This window comes from Lepidothrix coronata, unplaced genomic scaffold, assembly GCF_001604755.1.
Source record: "Lepidothrix coronata isolate B3197 unplaced genomic scaffold, Lepidothrix_coronata-1.0 Scaffold156, whole genome shotgun sequence".
NCBI lineage: Eukaryota > Metazoa > Chordata > Aves > Passeriformes > Pipridae > Lepidothrix > Lepidothrix coronata.
The window spans coordinates 491,015-506,006 of NW_016690336.1; the positions used below are offsets into that span (position 1 = coordinate 491,015).

Here is a 14,992-nt window from a genome sequence, read left to right on the forward strand (position 1 = left end):
CTTCCCTGTGAGGGTGGAGAGGCCCTGGCCCAGGTTGGGCAGAGAAGCTGTGGCTGCTCCTGGATCCCTGGAAGTGTCCAAGGCCAGGTTGGAGCAACCTGGGCTAGTGGAAGGTGTCCCTGCCCATGGCAGGGGGTGGAACAAGATGGTCTTTAAGGACCTTTCCAACCCAAACTATCCCACAAATCCATGAAATGGAGCTTCCATTGGCTCACAGAGTTATAAAAATCCCTTACACAGCATAAATATTGCAGTGCAGGGAAGAGATACATTTACATTTTATGGACAATATCCTATTTGCTAAATGGCTTCATTAAGTCATCCTTAATTATTCATTAAATTATTTAAGTACAACGAATGAGCAGTGTAATCATAAATAATCTCCCCTCAATTGGCCTCAACAAATGCATTAAACTTTCCCTGCTGAGCCTTCAGTGCTCGTTCTACCACGGGGTTTTCCCACCCCTGACACAAAAATCTGCATTTAAACCCCCTGTCTGGTTTTATTCTGGACTTTAATCTCCTTTTCCCAGCAAAGAAGATCTTCTCCCCACTCCAGGTATCCTTAAAGCTCCTCAAACAAGGCCACACTCTCGTTTTTAAGGGTCTGGAAAACTCCATCAGCGCTTTGCTGTGATGGATTCTCCACGAGGAGAGGAGAAAAATCCATCTGGTGCATTAAGGCCCAATTATTAAACTCTCCTGCAATGTTTATCAACATCAGAACTGCCTGTAAAAAATGGCAGCTTTAAACCCCCAAATGTACAGCAGCCTCCCTGCTAATGTGCTTTAACATATCCAGGTCACTTAATAATAATGTCAGAAAGCACTGCCATGATGGCTACAAACACAGCCCAAATTATTTTGACGAACTGGAAGCTGTTTAAGTGCTGTTTTACAAGCAGATTTTAATATGCTGGAGAGCTGCAGGACACATTTTCAAGTAGCTGATGCATTAAAACTTGGAATAATCGGAACGACTGCACGTGGTTTGCAAGGTTGGGCTTTGCCAAAAAACCTGCCTGAAGGCCACAGAGAGGGATTAATGACCTTCTGGGCATCAAGAAGGTGGTTCAAGAAGCCACAACCAACTTTTGTTGTGGCAGAGAAGGGCAACTGGGCTGGGGAAGGGTCTGGAGCACAAGTGGTTTAAGCCCAGCTGGAAATTAAGCCCAGCTCAGCCACTTGCTCAACTCCCACTGTGGTGGAACAGGGAGGAGAATCAAAAGTAGGTTGAGATGAGAACAGTTTAATAATTGAAAACAGGGTAAAATACAATAATGATGAAGTTAATAAAAAGGGAAAGAAAACCAGCACCCAAATGAGTGATGGTTGGACTCGATCTCAGAGGGCTTTTCCAACCTTAACAATTCCATGATTCTGTTCTAGGATTATGGAGGACAAGGGAAAGAGTGCTGAGAACATGGAAAGAAGGGAGTTGTGGATGCTGAACTGCTCTTCATTTTGTTAGGAATAATGTAAATTTATTCCCAAGCTCTTCTTTCCCTCAAAAAAAAAAAGGAAGGGACTCAGACTGTATTTTAGGCACATATTTAGTAATGCCACATATTTAGTAATGGCATTTGTGCTGCAGTAAAAAAATTATTTAATAAGCACCAGGAGCAAATAAACTATCTGCAGCATAACTCCAGATCTGAATTATTGCAACAGGCCATTCCCACTTATTGAAAACATTGGGAAAACACTTACAGCTGGGAAAAACAATATATAGCACATAAAATCATCTGCCTGAGTCCTGTATGGAAGAAATACTGCTCCTGGTGAAGTTTTTTCTGAGGAAAAAGCCCATTTATTGGCATCAAATTACAACATTTGATATTCAGATCTTTCATAGAGGCTCGTGAGGTTTGATGGGATCTGATGGGACAGGGAAGAGTCTCTGCTGGATCGTGGAATTATGGAATGGTTTGGGCTGGAAGGGACTTTAAAGCCCATCTAATTCCACCCCCTGCCACGGGCAGGGACACCTTCCACTAGCCCAGGTTGCTCCAAGCCCCATCCAGCCTGGCCTTGGACACTTCCAGGGATCCAGGGGCAGCCACAGCTTCTCTGGGAAGAAGGAGGGAATTTATGGTCTTCTAAACAGCAACATGTGTTTAGAAGACCACAAATATTTTCACATCTTCTGTATGTGAAGGTGAGAAATACCAACTATAGGGGGGTGTGGGGGCAGACACAGATTTTTTGGAAGACAAGGGGGCACAAATAGGAATAAAAAAGTTGACCAGGAATTGCCAAAACAGCTCAAACCAGGCTGAAACTCAACTGCACAATGTGTAAATTATGAGGAGCAGAGAGGAGGAAACAAAGGCCAGTTTGCTTGCAATTCATTAGCTTTGCAAAGGTTACCAATGGCTGGAACATCATTTCTCCTGCGGCCCCAATTAGAAGGGAATATTAACGACCCTGGAACGGCACCGTCCTGCCCAACCTTTATCCACTGACATTTTCTTAGCTCCAAATATAATGTGGGACAAAATAAAGGGAACTAAAGCCTGGCTTGGTGCTGAATTCCAGCTCCAGAAGGTGCTCCCGGAGTCCAACAGCAGCTAAGTGAGGCACAACCCTGTGCTCAGAGGAGGCAGCTCCTAAATGAAATGGAAATCAAATCCTGCATCCTGGTGCTGTTGGAATGCAGGGCCAGGTTCCTGCTTTTCAACACTGTGTGCCTCACAGGCAGCCCAGCCAGTGCCTGGGATATTCCAGGAACCCAGCAGTGCTGGAGTTTGGCAATCCTTGCCCGCTGGGAGGACTGGCTTGACCTAAATCATCCCAAATGTCAGCAATGAAACCAAAAATCCCAACCTCCCGTTTCCCTCTGGGGTTCTCCAGGCAGCTCAGCAGCACAGCAGGGTCAAGATGGGGTCACAACCAGCTGGAGAAGATGGAAATGTGCCACAAGATCCCCAGCTCAGAAAGATTTCACTGATTCACAGAATCAAAGGATGGTTTGGGTTGGAAGGACTATAAAGCCCATCGAGTTCCAACCCCCTGCCACAGGCAGGGACAACTTCCACTAGCCCAGGTTGCTCCAAGCCCTGTCCAACCTGGCCTTGGACATTTCCAGGGAGCCAGGGGCAGCCACAGCTTCTGTGGCCCTGTGCCAGGGCCTCCCCACCCTCACAGCCAGGAATTCCTTCCATATATCCAACCTACATTTCCCCTCTCTCAGTCTGAAGCCGTTCCCCCTTCTCCTGTCACTACAGTTCCTGAGGAACAGTCCCTTTCCAGCTTCAGACACTGGAAGGTGCTATGAGGTCTCCATAGAACCTTCTCCTCTCCAACCTTCTCCATTCCCAACTCTCCCAGCCTGCCTCCATAGGGAAGATGCTCCACCCCCCTTATCAACTTTGTGGCCTCCTCTGGACTTGCTGCAACATTTCCATGTCCTTGGGGCCACCAGAAACCACTCCACGAACCATCGAATCCCAGAATGGTTTGGGTTGGAAGGAACCTCCAAGATCATCTCATCCCATCCCCTGCCATGGGCAGGGACATCTTCCACTATCCCAGGTTGCTCCAAGCCCACTCCAAGTGTCCCTGGCCTTGGACACTTCCAGGGATGGGGCAGCCACAGCTTCTCTGGGCAACTCCTGCATTCCCTGGAGAACAGCAAAACGAAACAACACCCTCGAATGTGCCAACAGAAAGTCCCTCTAAACACCCATTTTCCAGAACATCATCTCTTTCCGTGTCCATTACACAGAACTGATACACATCCCAGGTTTTGGGTTTGCTGCTGGAGTCACCAACTGTTCTCACAAAGCATTTCTCTTGCCTCTGCTTCGCGAGCAAATTCCCAGCCAAGTCTCCCTCGTTAACAGCACGGGGGGCTCTCAGATATTACTTATTTATGCTCTGCCCTGGATCCAACTGTAATTATGAAATGTGCCCCAGAGCATTAAAAACACAAACGTTTCAATAGTTTCCCCCCCAACCCAGCGAGATGAATCCCACTGTTCCAGCACCGGTTAATTAGGGAGTTACAGGGACTGGAAAATAAAGCACTGGGAGAGCAGCTCAGGAGCAGTTAAAGAATGTAGAATGTTTAATGCATTATAAAATGCTTAATTGGAAAACACCAATAAATTGTCTTCTCCCAAATCCACACGGTCTTAATCCTCTGTCTTGTTAGGAGGTTAAATATTGTAACAGTTCTCAAGGAGATCCAGTGATGGAGGGAGGGAAAACTCTTCAACCTGCCCAACTTTTGGACATGTATAATCAATATATATTCAGCTGTATGTGCTCACTGAGATGCATAATATCCTTATCCCCTGCTTCAGACTAGGATTGGAATCATGGAATGATTTAGGTTGGAAGGGACATTAAAGCCCATCCAGTTCCACCCCCTGCCATGGGGCAGGGACACCTTCCACTATTCCAGGTTGCTCCAACCTGGCCTTGGACACTTCCAGGGATGGAGCAACCTGGGCTAGTGGAAGGTGCCCCTGCCCATGGCAGGGGGTGGAATGAGATGGTCTTTAAGGACCTTTGCAACCCAAACCATTCTGGGATTCTGTGAGTCCCAAGACAAACGCACGGAAAAATTTTTCTAGTCCATCATTCAAGTGTGGGATGAGTGAAAATCCATCCAATCCAAATCTCAGCTGGGCCTGGAGAGAAATACTCTTTCCAGGGGGTGTGGACAGTGCTGAAAGAAGGGGAAAGCTGAAGGTCTCAGATCCCCAATCCTGGGTAATGCACGTTCCTGGGAGGAGCAGGGAGCTGCACCTGCTGATCCTCGTGGATCCCTCCAAACTCGAGGCATTCTGTGGTTCTTTAACAAAACAGCACCTAAATGTGCTTTTGAGTTACCAGGGGAGCATTGGATTTTTACTGCAAAATCCAGTCCCTCTGGAAAAGGGAAATAAAAGAGCCATTACAATGCTTGTCTGAATGATTTGTGTTTGCAGAAAAAGGGTCAGGCTGTTCCAGGGTAATCATGTCAGGATATTTAGAAGAAACACGGAGGAAGTGATTTGGGATGTGTAGCTCTTAAAATGAGAGAGGCCAAACAAACCTCCCTGAGATCCTGCTTAACTTTATAAAGAAGCAGGCACTGTAGGAGTCTTTAGGAGCTGTGGAGATGTCTCAGTGCTGAAGTCAGAGAATCATGGAATGGTTTGGGTTGGGAAGGACCTTAAAGCCCATTTAGTTCAACCTCCCTGCCATGGAACACCTTCCACTAGCCCAGGTTCCTCCAGCCTGGCCTTGAACACTTCCAGGGGTAGCCACAGCTTCTCTGGGATTCTCTTCCAATAATGAATCTGGAGGAATCACTCCTGTGGAGGAGTTCAAACCCTCAGCTGGATCTGGGTCTGTACAGAACTAAAGGGCAGTTTTAATTGCAGACTGATTTTATGGCACCAAAAAGGAACTAAAGAACCAACTGCTTCCCTATTTTCCTTATAGTCAGTAATCCTGATTGTTGATTATAATTGATTATGATCTCCTTATAACTAATTATGCTGCCACAAAAATTTTTTAGGGAAGATGACTGTGCTGAATTGAGCAAAACAAACACCCAGTGTGTGTGCCAGGAGCAACCACTCACTGCTTACAAACAGCAGGAAGGTGGTGGCTCCAACCTGCTGTTCCCAGGGACTGCACTAAAGCAGATTCCACTCTCTGGAAGCTCCATATGAAAAAAAAAATTAAAAAAAAAATGATATAAACCTCTTGTGTGAAGGACCCATCTGGAGCTCCTTGCTTTAATTAAATTTAGCATGAAATCTGAAGTGAGGGATTATTCCCACTGCTCATTTTACACCAGGCATAACAATCCCTATTCAGGAACAGGTTGTAAGACCTGGAGTGGTGTTCACTCCATGGATATCCCTCCTGAAGGGCTCCTCATCCATCAGGGGTTGGTTTACACTCCTGGAGGATTAACAGCTCCCAAAATTAGAGCTGACACGTTGGGTTGGAGGCCTTGAAAAGAGGACCTGCTGTGCTTTGGGAGGCATTGTCAGGGCTGGGGGTCTTGGAGGATGGAAAACAAATATTGAAATGGCTCCTGTTGGTTCCAGCTCCAAGGGAATCCTCAGGGCACTTCCCACCCAGACAGGAACTTCAAGCAGTGCCTGAAGGACAGAAGGATTTGGCTCCTTTTGTGCTGGAACACGTGGTTGTGTTTAACTTGACATATTTATGGGTTCGGTTTGAAATCCAAAGGCGGTACCGAAAGAGGAGGAATTTACTCCAGGATAACTCCCTGCAAAATCCACATCCTTAATTCCTGCTGGGTGTGGGACAAGGTGTGAATCTCTGCAGCACATCACACGTCAGCTCTTCCATGGGGGAAGTCACACAACGTTTTCCAAACCATTTGAAAAGGAACTTCTCCCCTTCCAAAAGCCTCTCCCAGCCCCCAAAATCCCCTTTCCCTGCACGCCCAGGACAAAGATTAATTTCCTTCTCCCATTTCCTAATCAAATACTTCAAATAAAGCAGATTTTCCCATTTTTTTTTTAGGCTGTGCTGCAGCAGGATGCTTAAGGTAAAAACCAAAACCGAACACTGAAAATCAAAACCCAAAGAAACATTTTAAGTGTCTTAAATGAAAAGTACCTGAAAAATGTCACAAAGAACTGCACCAGGTCCATAAAGTTGCTGTGCTGAGAGAATGCAATCTGCAAGAGAAAAGCAAATGTCCTCTGTTACTCACTGAAAAGAAAACTCCTATTTCAAGATATTAAAAAGGATAAAATTTTACAATAAAATGTATCTTCGGTTAAGTCGATTCACCGGTTTTTGAAAAAGAACTGAAATATTCTGAGGGGAAAAAGGAAAACAAATGACAAATTCACATTGTTTTGAAAACATATATCCCAAAAACGAAGCTGGACAAGCAACATTCTCCCAGCAATGTTCCAAGGAAAATTCTCCGGAGAAAACATCAGTTCGAAAAATTAGGAGGCGGAGCCGCGAATAATCTTAATTAAATATGAAAACCTTTAATTATTGCCCACACAGCAACTCCGAAAATTCAACATTTACGCTTCCAGCAATATTCCAGAGAGGAAAAACCTCCCTTGGCTAAGGAACTTACACCCAGAGCTGCAAAGAGGCACGAGACACAGAAGAGAATGGCCACCGTGAACACCGCGATGGCATTCATCCTTCCCCGAGCTCCAGGGAAAAACCCGGAATACTCGGGAGGAAAACCAGAGGGGAAGAGGCAAACAGGAAACTGGGAGGTGGTTGGAGGCAAAGGGGAAAGATTAGGGAGCCTGGGGAAGGATAACAAAGCGGAGGGAAAGGCAGCTTGGCAATATTCGGGAGCAGAAGTTCTTTCCAGGTACCTCCTATTTCCTCTGACTATCCATCTCACCCCAGGACAGGATATTTAACTCTTTCGGGAAGTAAGAGCATTTATTTCGGGGATTCAAGGGACATCTGCACCGACAAAAGCTTTTCGGGGAGATTAAATTCACTTCCAGCCTCACTTGTTGGGCTTTTAAATTGATAAAGAGCATTTCTGGCCTCGCGAACACGAACACAAATCCCTCCTCCCAGCAACAGCCACATCCCAAAAATCAGGAATATGCGCAAAATGAGCCAATGCTTAGATTTCTGTCACTCTGGAACAATTTTTTTGGTCATATTCACTTTAAGTATCGATTGTAACTTGGTAGAAAAGCTGCCCCAAAGAGGTTTTTTTTTAATTAAATATATTGAAATACTCCGAAGTTGAAAATTCCCTTGCAGGGCACAACCACTGTGGGGCTGGAAAGTGAACTCCAAACCTGCACACCAGATGCTCTGACCTCAATATTCCTGCCTCCAGAACACAAGAAAACACAGTTTCTCGCTGATTTTTTTTTCCTTTATAATGTTCTTCCCAATGCTTTCCTGATTATAAAAAGACACTGAGTGTTATTTCACTTTTCAGTTAAAAAAAAAAAATCAGTGCACGGCCAGTGGTTTAATCTGTGCACACATAACTCCTCTGGAATTGTCTTTAAGGCAAAGATCGTCCTCACTAAAATATCACAGCCCAAAATACAAAGCCAGGATAAAAATAATAACTCTTGTTGTTATTTCTGTGAACAGCCAGGATGCAAAAGAGGCATCTCGAAATAAAGCCCTTTTTTGTGCAGCTTAAATTTAAAAATCCTTTTGGAGAGATGGAAAATTAAAAGGACAAAGGACTCATCAACGGGTCAGTTCTCTGTGGATGATCAGCAGGACCAAGGTGGAAATCAAAACTTGCTCCCATAAGAAGAAGAAACAAGTATTTGTTAATTTTAAAATTGTAGAAATACTATGAAAAATTAATGAGAGCGTTACCAGAGAAGGGCTTGTCATGTTTTTGGATAATATAATTGCAGGGAACAAAGAAAACAAAACAGAAAAAAACAACAAAAAAACCCCAAAATAAAATAAAAAACAAGCAAAACCGAAACAAACAAAAAAGGCAAAACCACAAAAAACACAAATTAAACCAATCAATCAAAAACCACAAAAAAAACCAGAAAAAAAATGACAAAAACACCTCACAAAAAAGGGGAAAAAAAAGATAAAAAAGGAAAAAGAAAAGAAAAAAGGGAGAGAAAGCTAAAATAAAAAAAGGAAAAAAGAAAAAAGAAAAAAGAAAAAGAAAAAAGAAAAAAGAAAAAGAAAAAGAAAAAGAAAAAAGAAAAAAGAAAAAAAGAAAAAAGAAAAAAGGGAAAAAGGGAAAAAAGGAAAGGAAAAAAGGGAAAAAGGGAAAAAAGGAAAAAGAAGGAAAAGAAGGAAATGAAGGAAAAAGAAGGGAAAAAAGAAAAAAGGAAATAAAAAGGGGAAAAAAGGAAAAAGGAAATAAAAAGGAAAAAAGGAAAAAAGGAAAAAGGAAAAAAGGAAAAAAGGGAGAAAAAAGAGGAAAGAAGGGAAAAAAGGGAAAAAACAGAAAAAAAAAGGAAAAAAAGGAGGGAAGGAGGAAAGAAAGGGAAAAAGGGAAAAAAGTAAAAAGGAAAAAATGGAAAAAAGGGAGAAAAAAGAGGAAAGAAAGGAAAAAGGGAAAAAAGGAAAAAAGAGAAAAAAGAAAAAAAACAGAAAAAAAGGAAAAAGGGGGGAAAGAGGAATAAAGGAAAAAAGGGGGGAAAGGGGAGAAAAAGGGAAAAAAAGAAAAAGGGGAAAAGGAGAAAAAAGAAAAAAGGAAAAAAGGGAAAAAAAGAAAAAAGGGGAAAAGGAGAAAAAAGAAAAAAGGAAAAAAGGGGAAAAAAAGAAAAAAAAAGAAAAAAGGAAAAAAGGGAGAAAAAAGAGGAAAGGAGGGAAAAAAGGAAAAAGGACAATAAAGGAAAAAAGGGGAAAGAGGAAAAAAGGGGGGGAAAAAGGGGGGAAAGAAAAAAGAAAAAAAGGAAAATTTGGTTTATTTCACCCCAAGCCCCACAAATGCTTTCCCATGGTGGTTTTCCCTGCCTGTTGGAATTCTCCTCCTGCGAAGCCCAGCTGAGCTCTGGGCCTCACACACAGATGAAAATGAAAGCCCAGCTTTGATTAAAATGAAAGGGAATTTCCCCAATTCCCTTCTCCCAGAGCTGCAAACGCCATCAGAGCTGACAACGAGCATCCAGGGCAATTTGGGCTCATCACTGTTCATGCTTTGTTTGCTCAGAGCCTCATTTCCCCTCATGGAATGTGCTCCCAGGACTTCATTCATCCAGTTACAGTCAGAGCCGGGTTGGAAATGGCTCTTGTTGGTCCTGGATCCAGGAAAAACATGGCAGCAATTCCTTTAGCAGTGAGGGATTTTTAATTAAGTTTCAATGATGGGAAAAGATTTGTTTCTCCATCCTCAAAAACCTCTTGTTTTGTCCCAAAAGGTGAGGCAGAGGAACTGCAGGGAAGCTCCGTGTGGCTCCCGCTGGGAATGAGGAGAAACTTCTCCAGGAATGGGGCAGAACCTCAGCCAGCTGCCAAGTCAAATCACCACTTCCACGACAAAGAATCCCAAAATTACCGGGGTTGGAAAAGCCCTCTGAGATCATCCAGTCCAACCATCCCCCAGCACTGCCAAGGCCACCACTGACCCGTGTCCCCAAGTGCCACATCCACAGGGATTTGAAATCCCTCCAGGAATGGGGACTCCACCACTGCCCTGAGCAGCTGTGCCAGGGCTGGACAACCCTTTCCAGGAAGGAATTTTCCAAATATCCAACCTAAACCTCCAGCTGCACTCACATTCAGCCACCACCAACCAGCACCCTCCAGCTCCTCTTCCAGCTTTCCAGCCACTATTCCCAAGCCACACGCATCTTTCAAGGATATTTTATATTTTTAGGAATAACAGAGTACGCTTAAGTAGTTAAATCAGATAATTAATTATGTTAATCCCAAAGAATATTACAAAGCTTGTGTTTATCTGATCTGAATAAATACCTGGGAAAGCACAGCCCCCCCCCTCCTGCTTTTTCACCATTTGAAGGATCAAACCAATCCACCTGCTTTTCCAGATGAACACAAATAGCTCTGTGGACTGATAAAAATTCATAATTAAGAGCTTTACTTTTTTTTTCTTTATCATTTAATTAACATAAAATACGAAGCCAGGAAGCAAATCTGGCCACCCCTGACCGGCCAAAAACATCCCCAGAATTGCCCTGGGTTGGAAATCAGGGCTCACACACTGCAAAGGAGTTCGTGGCAAATGACTTGGCCCCAAAATATTTGGAGGAAAGGAAAAGTCATTTGAACCCGAGCGATGTTGCAGCGACAGTTGGTGTTTTAAATCCAAAAACTCCAGCCTGTGACTGACAGAAATTCTGACCAACAAACTGGGATGATTCCATACCAGGACATGCTTTCCATTCAGTTTGTGCTTCAACAGGAAAGAAAATTGAGATTAAACGTCAAGAGAACAGTTTGGGACAAAAATGGGTCCAGTTACCTCTCAGTCCACTAAGACCTAACTTCACCTGAAGCATTTAAGTGCAACAATAAAGTCATTTAAGGCTCCATTCTTTCATCTACAAATGCTCTGAACTCATTAAAAACAACTTGAATTCCACATCTCCCCAAGGAAAATCACTATCACCAACCCAGGGGCAAATTTCTGCAGAAATTTCTTTTCTTCTGGAATCCAGCAAGAAACCAACTGAAGTAACACCTCTTGTTTAGCTGCAATAATCAGATTTACAGATCATTTGTCACAGCATGAATCCTCCTACTTGTGCTGGAACTTCCTGGGATTTTAGGGAAATAGAAGCCAAATTATTTGCCACAAGGGGGATGGGACAAACCTCTCTCCAAACTCAAATAATTCCTAATATCGGACATAATATTTGTGGCACTAATGTAAAATTAACTGAAGAACTGCTAATGAGAGAGCTGGGGTGTTCAGCCTGGAGGAGAGAAGATTCCAGGGAGAGCTTTTAGAACCTACAGGAGCACCAGGAGAGCTGGAGAGGGACTGGGGATAAGGGATGGAGGGACAGGACACAGGGAATGGCTTCCCACTGCCAGAGGGCAGGGATAGATGGGATATTGGGAAGGAATTCCTGGCTGGGAGGGTGGGGAGGCCCTGGTTCAGGTTGGGCAGAGAAGCTGTGGCTGCCCATGGATCCCTGGAAGTGTCCAAGGCCAGGATGGAGCAACCTGGGCTAGTGGAAGGTGTCCCTGCCCATGGAATGAGATGGTTTTTAAGGTCCCTCCCAAGCCAAACCATTCCATGATTCTGTGATAAACAGAAGAATGTTGCAAGTATGGCTATTTCACAGCATATTTTGGGACATTTTGGGTCTCTGGACGCTTGAGAAAACACGATCAACCACAGAAAATATCGTTTCTCGGACTCCTCTCTCCCTGCTGACAATTCAGGATTATTTACAGGCCGGATTTCTGCCTTTCTTCGCTCCCGCACAAAGCGACTCAATTCACACCACTGCTGCCTTTCCTTTCATCCCTGCTCTGTCTCAGGGAGGAGAGAAAGGGAAATTGGAAAGGATATTTTGCACAGGACACGCTCCCAGAAAAATAAGAGTCTAATTAACTTCAGAAAGCAGAGAAGTCCAAGGGAGAAGGCGCAACATGAAAAGGGCTCCTGGAGCTTGAGGCTTGCTGTGAATTCAGGAGATATCAAAGGTCCTACTGCTCCAGCCATTACCCCCACCTGGCAGGGGGCAGAATGCAACAGCACTCGTGTTTTCAAAGTCTGCAGGACCACACAGCCCTGCAAACCGTGGAAATTTAGGGATTTCAGGCTGCTTTTGGCTTTTCATTTCAAGCCGGCCCCGGCGCTGAAGTTAACGAGCAAAAAGCAGCAGGTAAGAGGGGAAGGCTGGGAGCTCCACAGGTGCCATTTCTGCACATCTTCCTCTGTTCCTTCCTCAGAACTGCACTGTCTTGTCTCTTTTTTTGCTGTGGTTAGAGGCAAGGATTCAACCTGACCTTGGAGAAGACACACAACACTAACAGGGCGCCGTGGCCTGAATGCTGAGTGTGCCTGTGCTGCTGTCAGAGGACCTGCTGCAAAACAAAGGGGCTCTAAGTATTCCTGAGTGATGCCAAAGTCATCAAAATATTCATTTTGCCCTCTAGGATAGAGAGGTGTGTGTGGGGGAAATGGCTCTTCTGCTCAAGAGAAACGTCGTGCCTTGTTCCAATTCTCCTTTAAACACAAACACAAGGTGCTCTAGTGAAACAAAATCCAAAATCCATGTTGAGCTTGGTGCTCTTTACTCCAGAGGAGCAGGAAGTCAATTCCAACAGCCTCAGAGGGGAGGTCTTAGGGGAAAAACAGGTCAATACAGCAATCCAGCTGCACCACCTGAAGGGTGGTCTCGGTTCTGCCACATGACGCCGCTTCACGTGTTCTGTGAACGTCGTTAATGAGCCAAGGAAGTCATTAAGGCAGCAGAGAGTGAGGCAAAAAGCTCTTCATTCAAAATTCCAGCCCTTTAGAAGCTGGGATTTTGGAGCTGACCCTGTTCCCTGAGGGATGAGCAAACCCCAAGATGATCCTTTTTGGGCAGGCGGCTCTCAAATCATCTCAGCGACGTCAGCTGCCAGGAACACTCTCCAAAATGGAAGATCTGTTCACCTCTGCAGATGATTTATGGGATTCAGACACAGATTAAGATCCAAATCCAGAGGTATATTCCTATCATCCCCTTACACTCAAGGGGAAGCTCATCTGTCATCCAGCTGGCCTGTGCAGTGTCTAGAAAATGATTTACCTGCTCAGTTCCACAACAGGACCTTCAACCCCTGAGGCACAAAAAGATATTTATTTGCAGACCCCTCCATTCAGGTGGTTCAAATTCCCCCAGTGAAGCCTTCCACTTGGTGTCATGGATGCACTAAAAGCTCATTCATTGCTTAAACAGAGGTAAAATCTATTGCAAATCTGCCCTAGGACATCTCACCTGCCTCCAGCTGCTGCTCCAGAATTCCAGAATGGTTTGGGTTGGAAGGGACCTTAAAGATCATCCAGCTCCAACCCCCTGCCATGGGCAGGGACACCTTTTACTAGAGCAGGTTGCTCCAAGCCCCATCCAACAGCTTTGGGGTGGATCCACAGCCCATCACAACGCACAGGCAGGTCGTTCCCTTTCAGGGGCATCTCAGACCTATTTTAAATCAACAGCAAAAAACTACACCCAAATTTGCAGGTCAGCAAGAAAACTGAAGCTGCCTTCACTTCTGTAAGTCTCCACAAGCTGCAAGAACAACCTGATCCACAGGGAAAGGTTCTCTAGGCAGGGAAGTTAAACCTCAGGTTTGAGAGAAAGGTCTTAAGGGAATTAATTATAACTTGGAAAATCTCTGACACGCAACAGGAGCTGGGAGATCCCAGAGAGTTTGTGATACACCTGATGCTGTGTGTGGGCACCAGAAGCACTGGAAGGTGTTGGAAAGCCTCCCTGGAGCCTCCTCCTCTCCAGGTGAACCCCTCCAGCTCTCCCAGCCTGTCCCCAGAGCAGAGGGGCTCCAGCCCTTGGAGCATCTCCAGGGCCTCCTCTGGACCAAATTCACTGAACAATTCACCCATCAAACCCATCTCTCCTCAACTCAGACAGACCCCGGTGCAGCTGAAGAGTCTCCCATGCTCAGATTCACACCCTCCAAGGCGTCAATATAAAATCTCCCCCTCGGAGTTGATTTTCACACCCAACCCCTCCGAGCCGTGTGAGGGATCAGAGAGATTCACGACCGACTCCTCACCTGCTGCCACATCACCTGAGCCACTGAGCTTTACGGCACAGCCACTTGCTACAGCGCAAACATAAAACCTGCCTCGCTCCTGAACCTCCCCCAGGGTGAAAAAAAAATCGATTTATATTCCAACACTGCCTTTCTGCAGCAGCCACAAATTGTCACTTGCCAGCTAATTGGCTGCAGGCAGCAGTTGGCTCAGAAATGCCAATTATCCGTGTTTCGTCTCCCCACGTGAACTCTGGGATGGTTTTGAGGAGCGAACACGGGCAGGGCTGTCCCTAAATTAAAAGCAGCACTCAAGACGTGGCCCCAAATTTCACTGAATCCCAGGAATTATCCCACAAATCTGACACAGGGGAAGTGCTTGCTCAATAAACAGCCAGGGGGTGAAGAGTGGTGCTCGTCTGAATTTTAAAGTGCACCAGGAAATAATGTGCTGGGAAGTGCCATAATGGGAACAGCAAACTCAGATCAGCCCCTGCACAGCTCCATGTTACAGTGACACCCAACCAAAGGCCACAGGACAGATGAGGCAGGGCCAGAAAAATTTTATTTCTCTGGAATTCTCGGTGAGTCCTCAGTGAATTATTTGAACTCAGTTCTTCTTTTGGGCCCCTCAGACAGGAGAGACATGGAGGGGCTGGAGCGTGTGCAGGGAAGGGAACGGAGCTGGGGAAGGGGCTGGAGCAGCAGGAGCAGCTGAGGGAGCTGGGGGGGCTCAGCCTGGAGAAAAGGAGGCTCAGGGGGGACCTTCTGGCTCTGCAACTCCCTGACAGGAGGGGGGAGCCAGGGAGGGGGGTGTGTGTGGAAATGGGCTCTTCCAGCACAT

General features: G+C 45.3%; 2 protein-coding genes across 2 annotated transcripts in view; one reads left to right on the plus strand and one right to left on the minus strand.

Moving 5' to 3' along the window:
- The window catches only part of CUNH20orf194 (chromosome unknown C20orf194 homolog), a 732,083-nt gene that overhangs the window by 475,905 nt on the left and 241,186 nt on the right, over positions 1–14,992 (plus strand). The window lies entirely within an intron of this gene.
- ATRN (attractin) overlaps positions 1–14,992 on the minus strand; it is a 172,651-nt gene that overhangs the window by 41,887 nt on the left and 115,772 nt on the right. Inside the window, exon 25 of the mRNA XM_017828986.1 lies at positions 6,595–6,656. Within this exon, the coding sequence (XP_017684475.1) occupies positions 6,595–6,656 (62 nt within the window). The remainder of the gene's footprint in view (positions 1–6,594; positions 6,657–14,992) is intronic.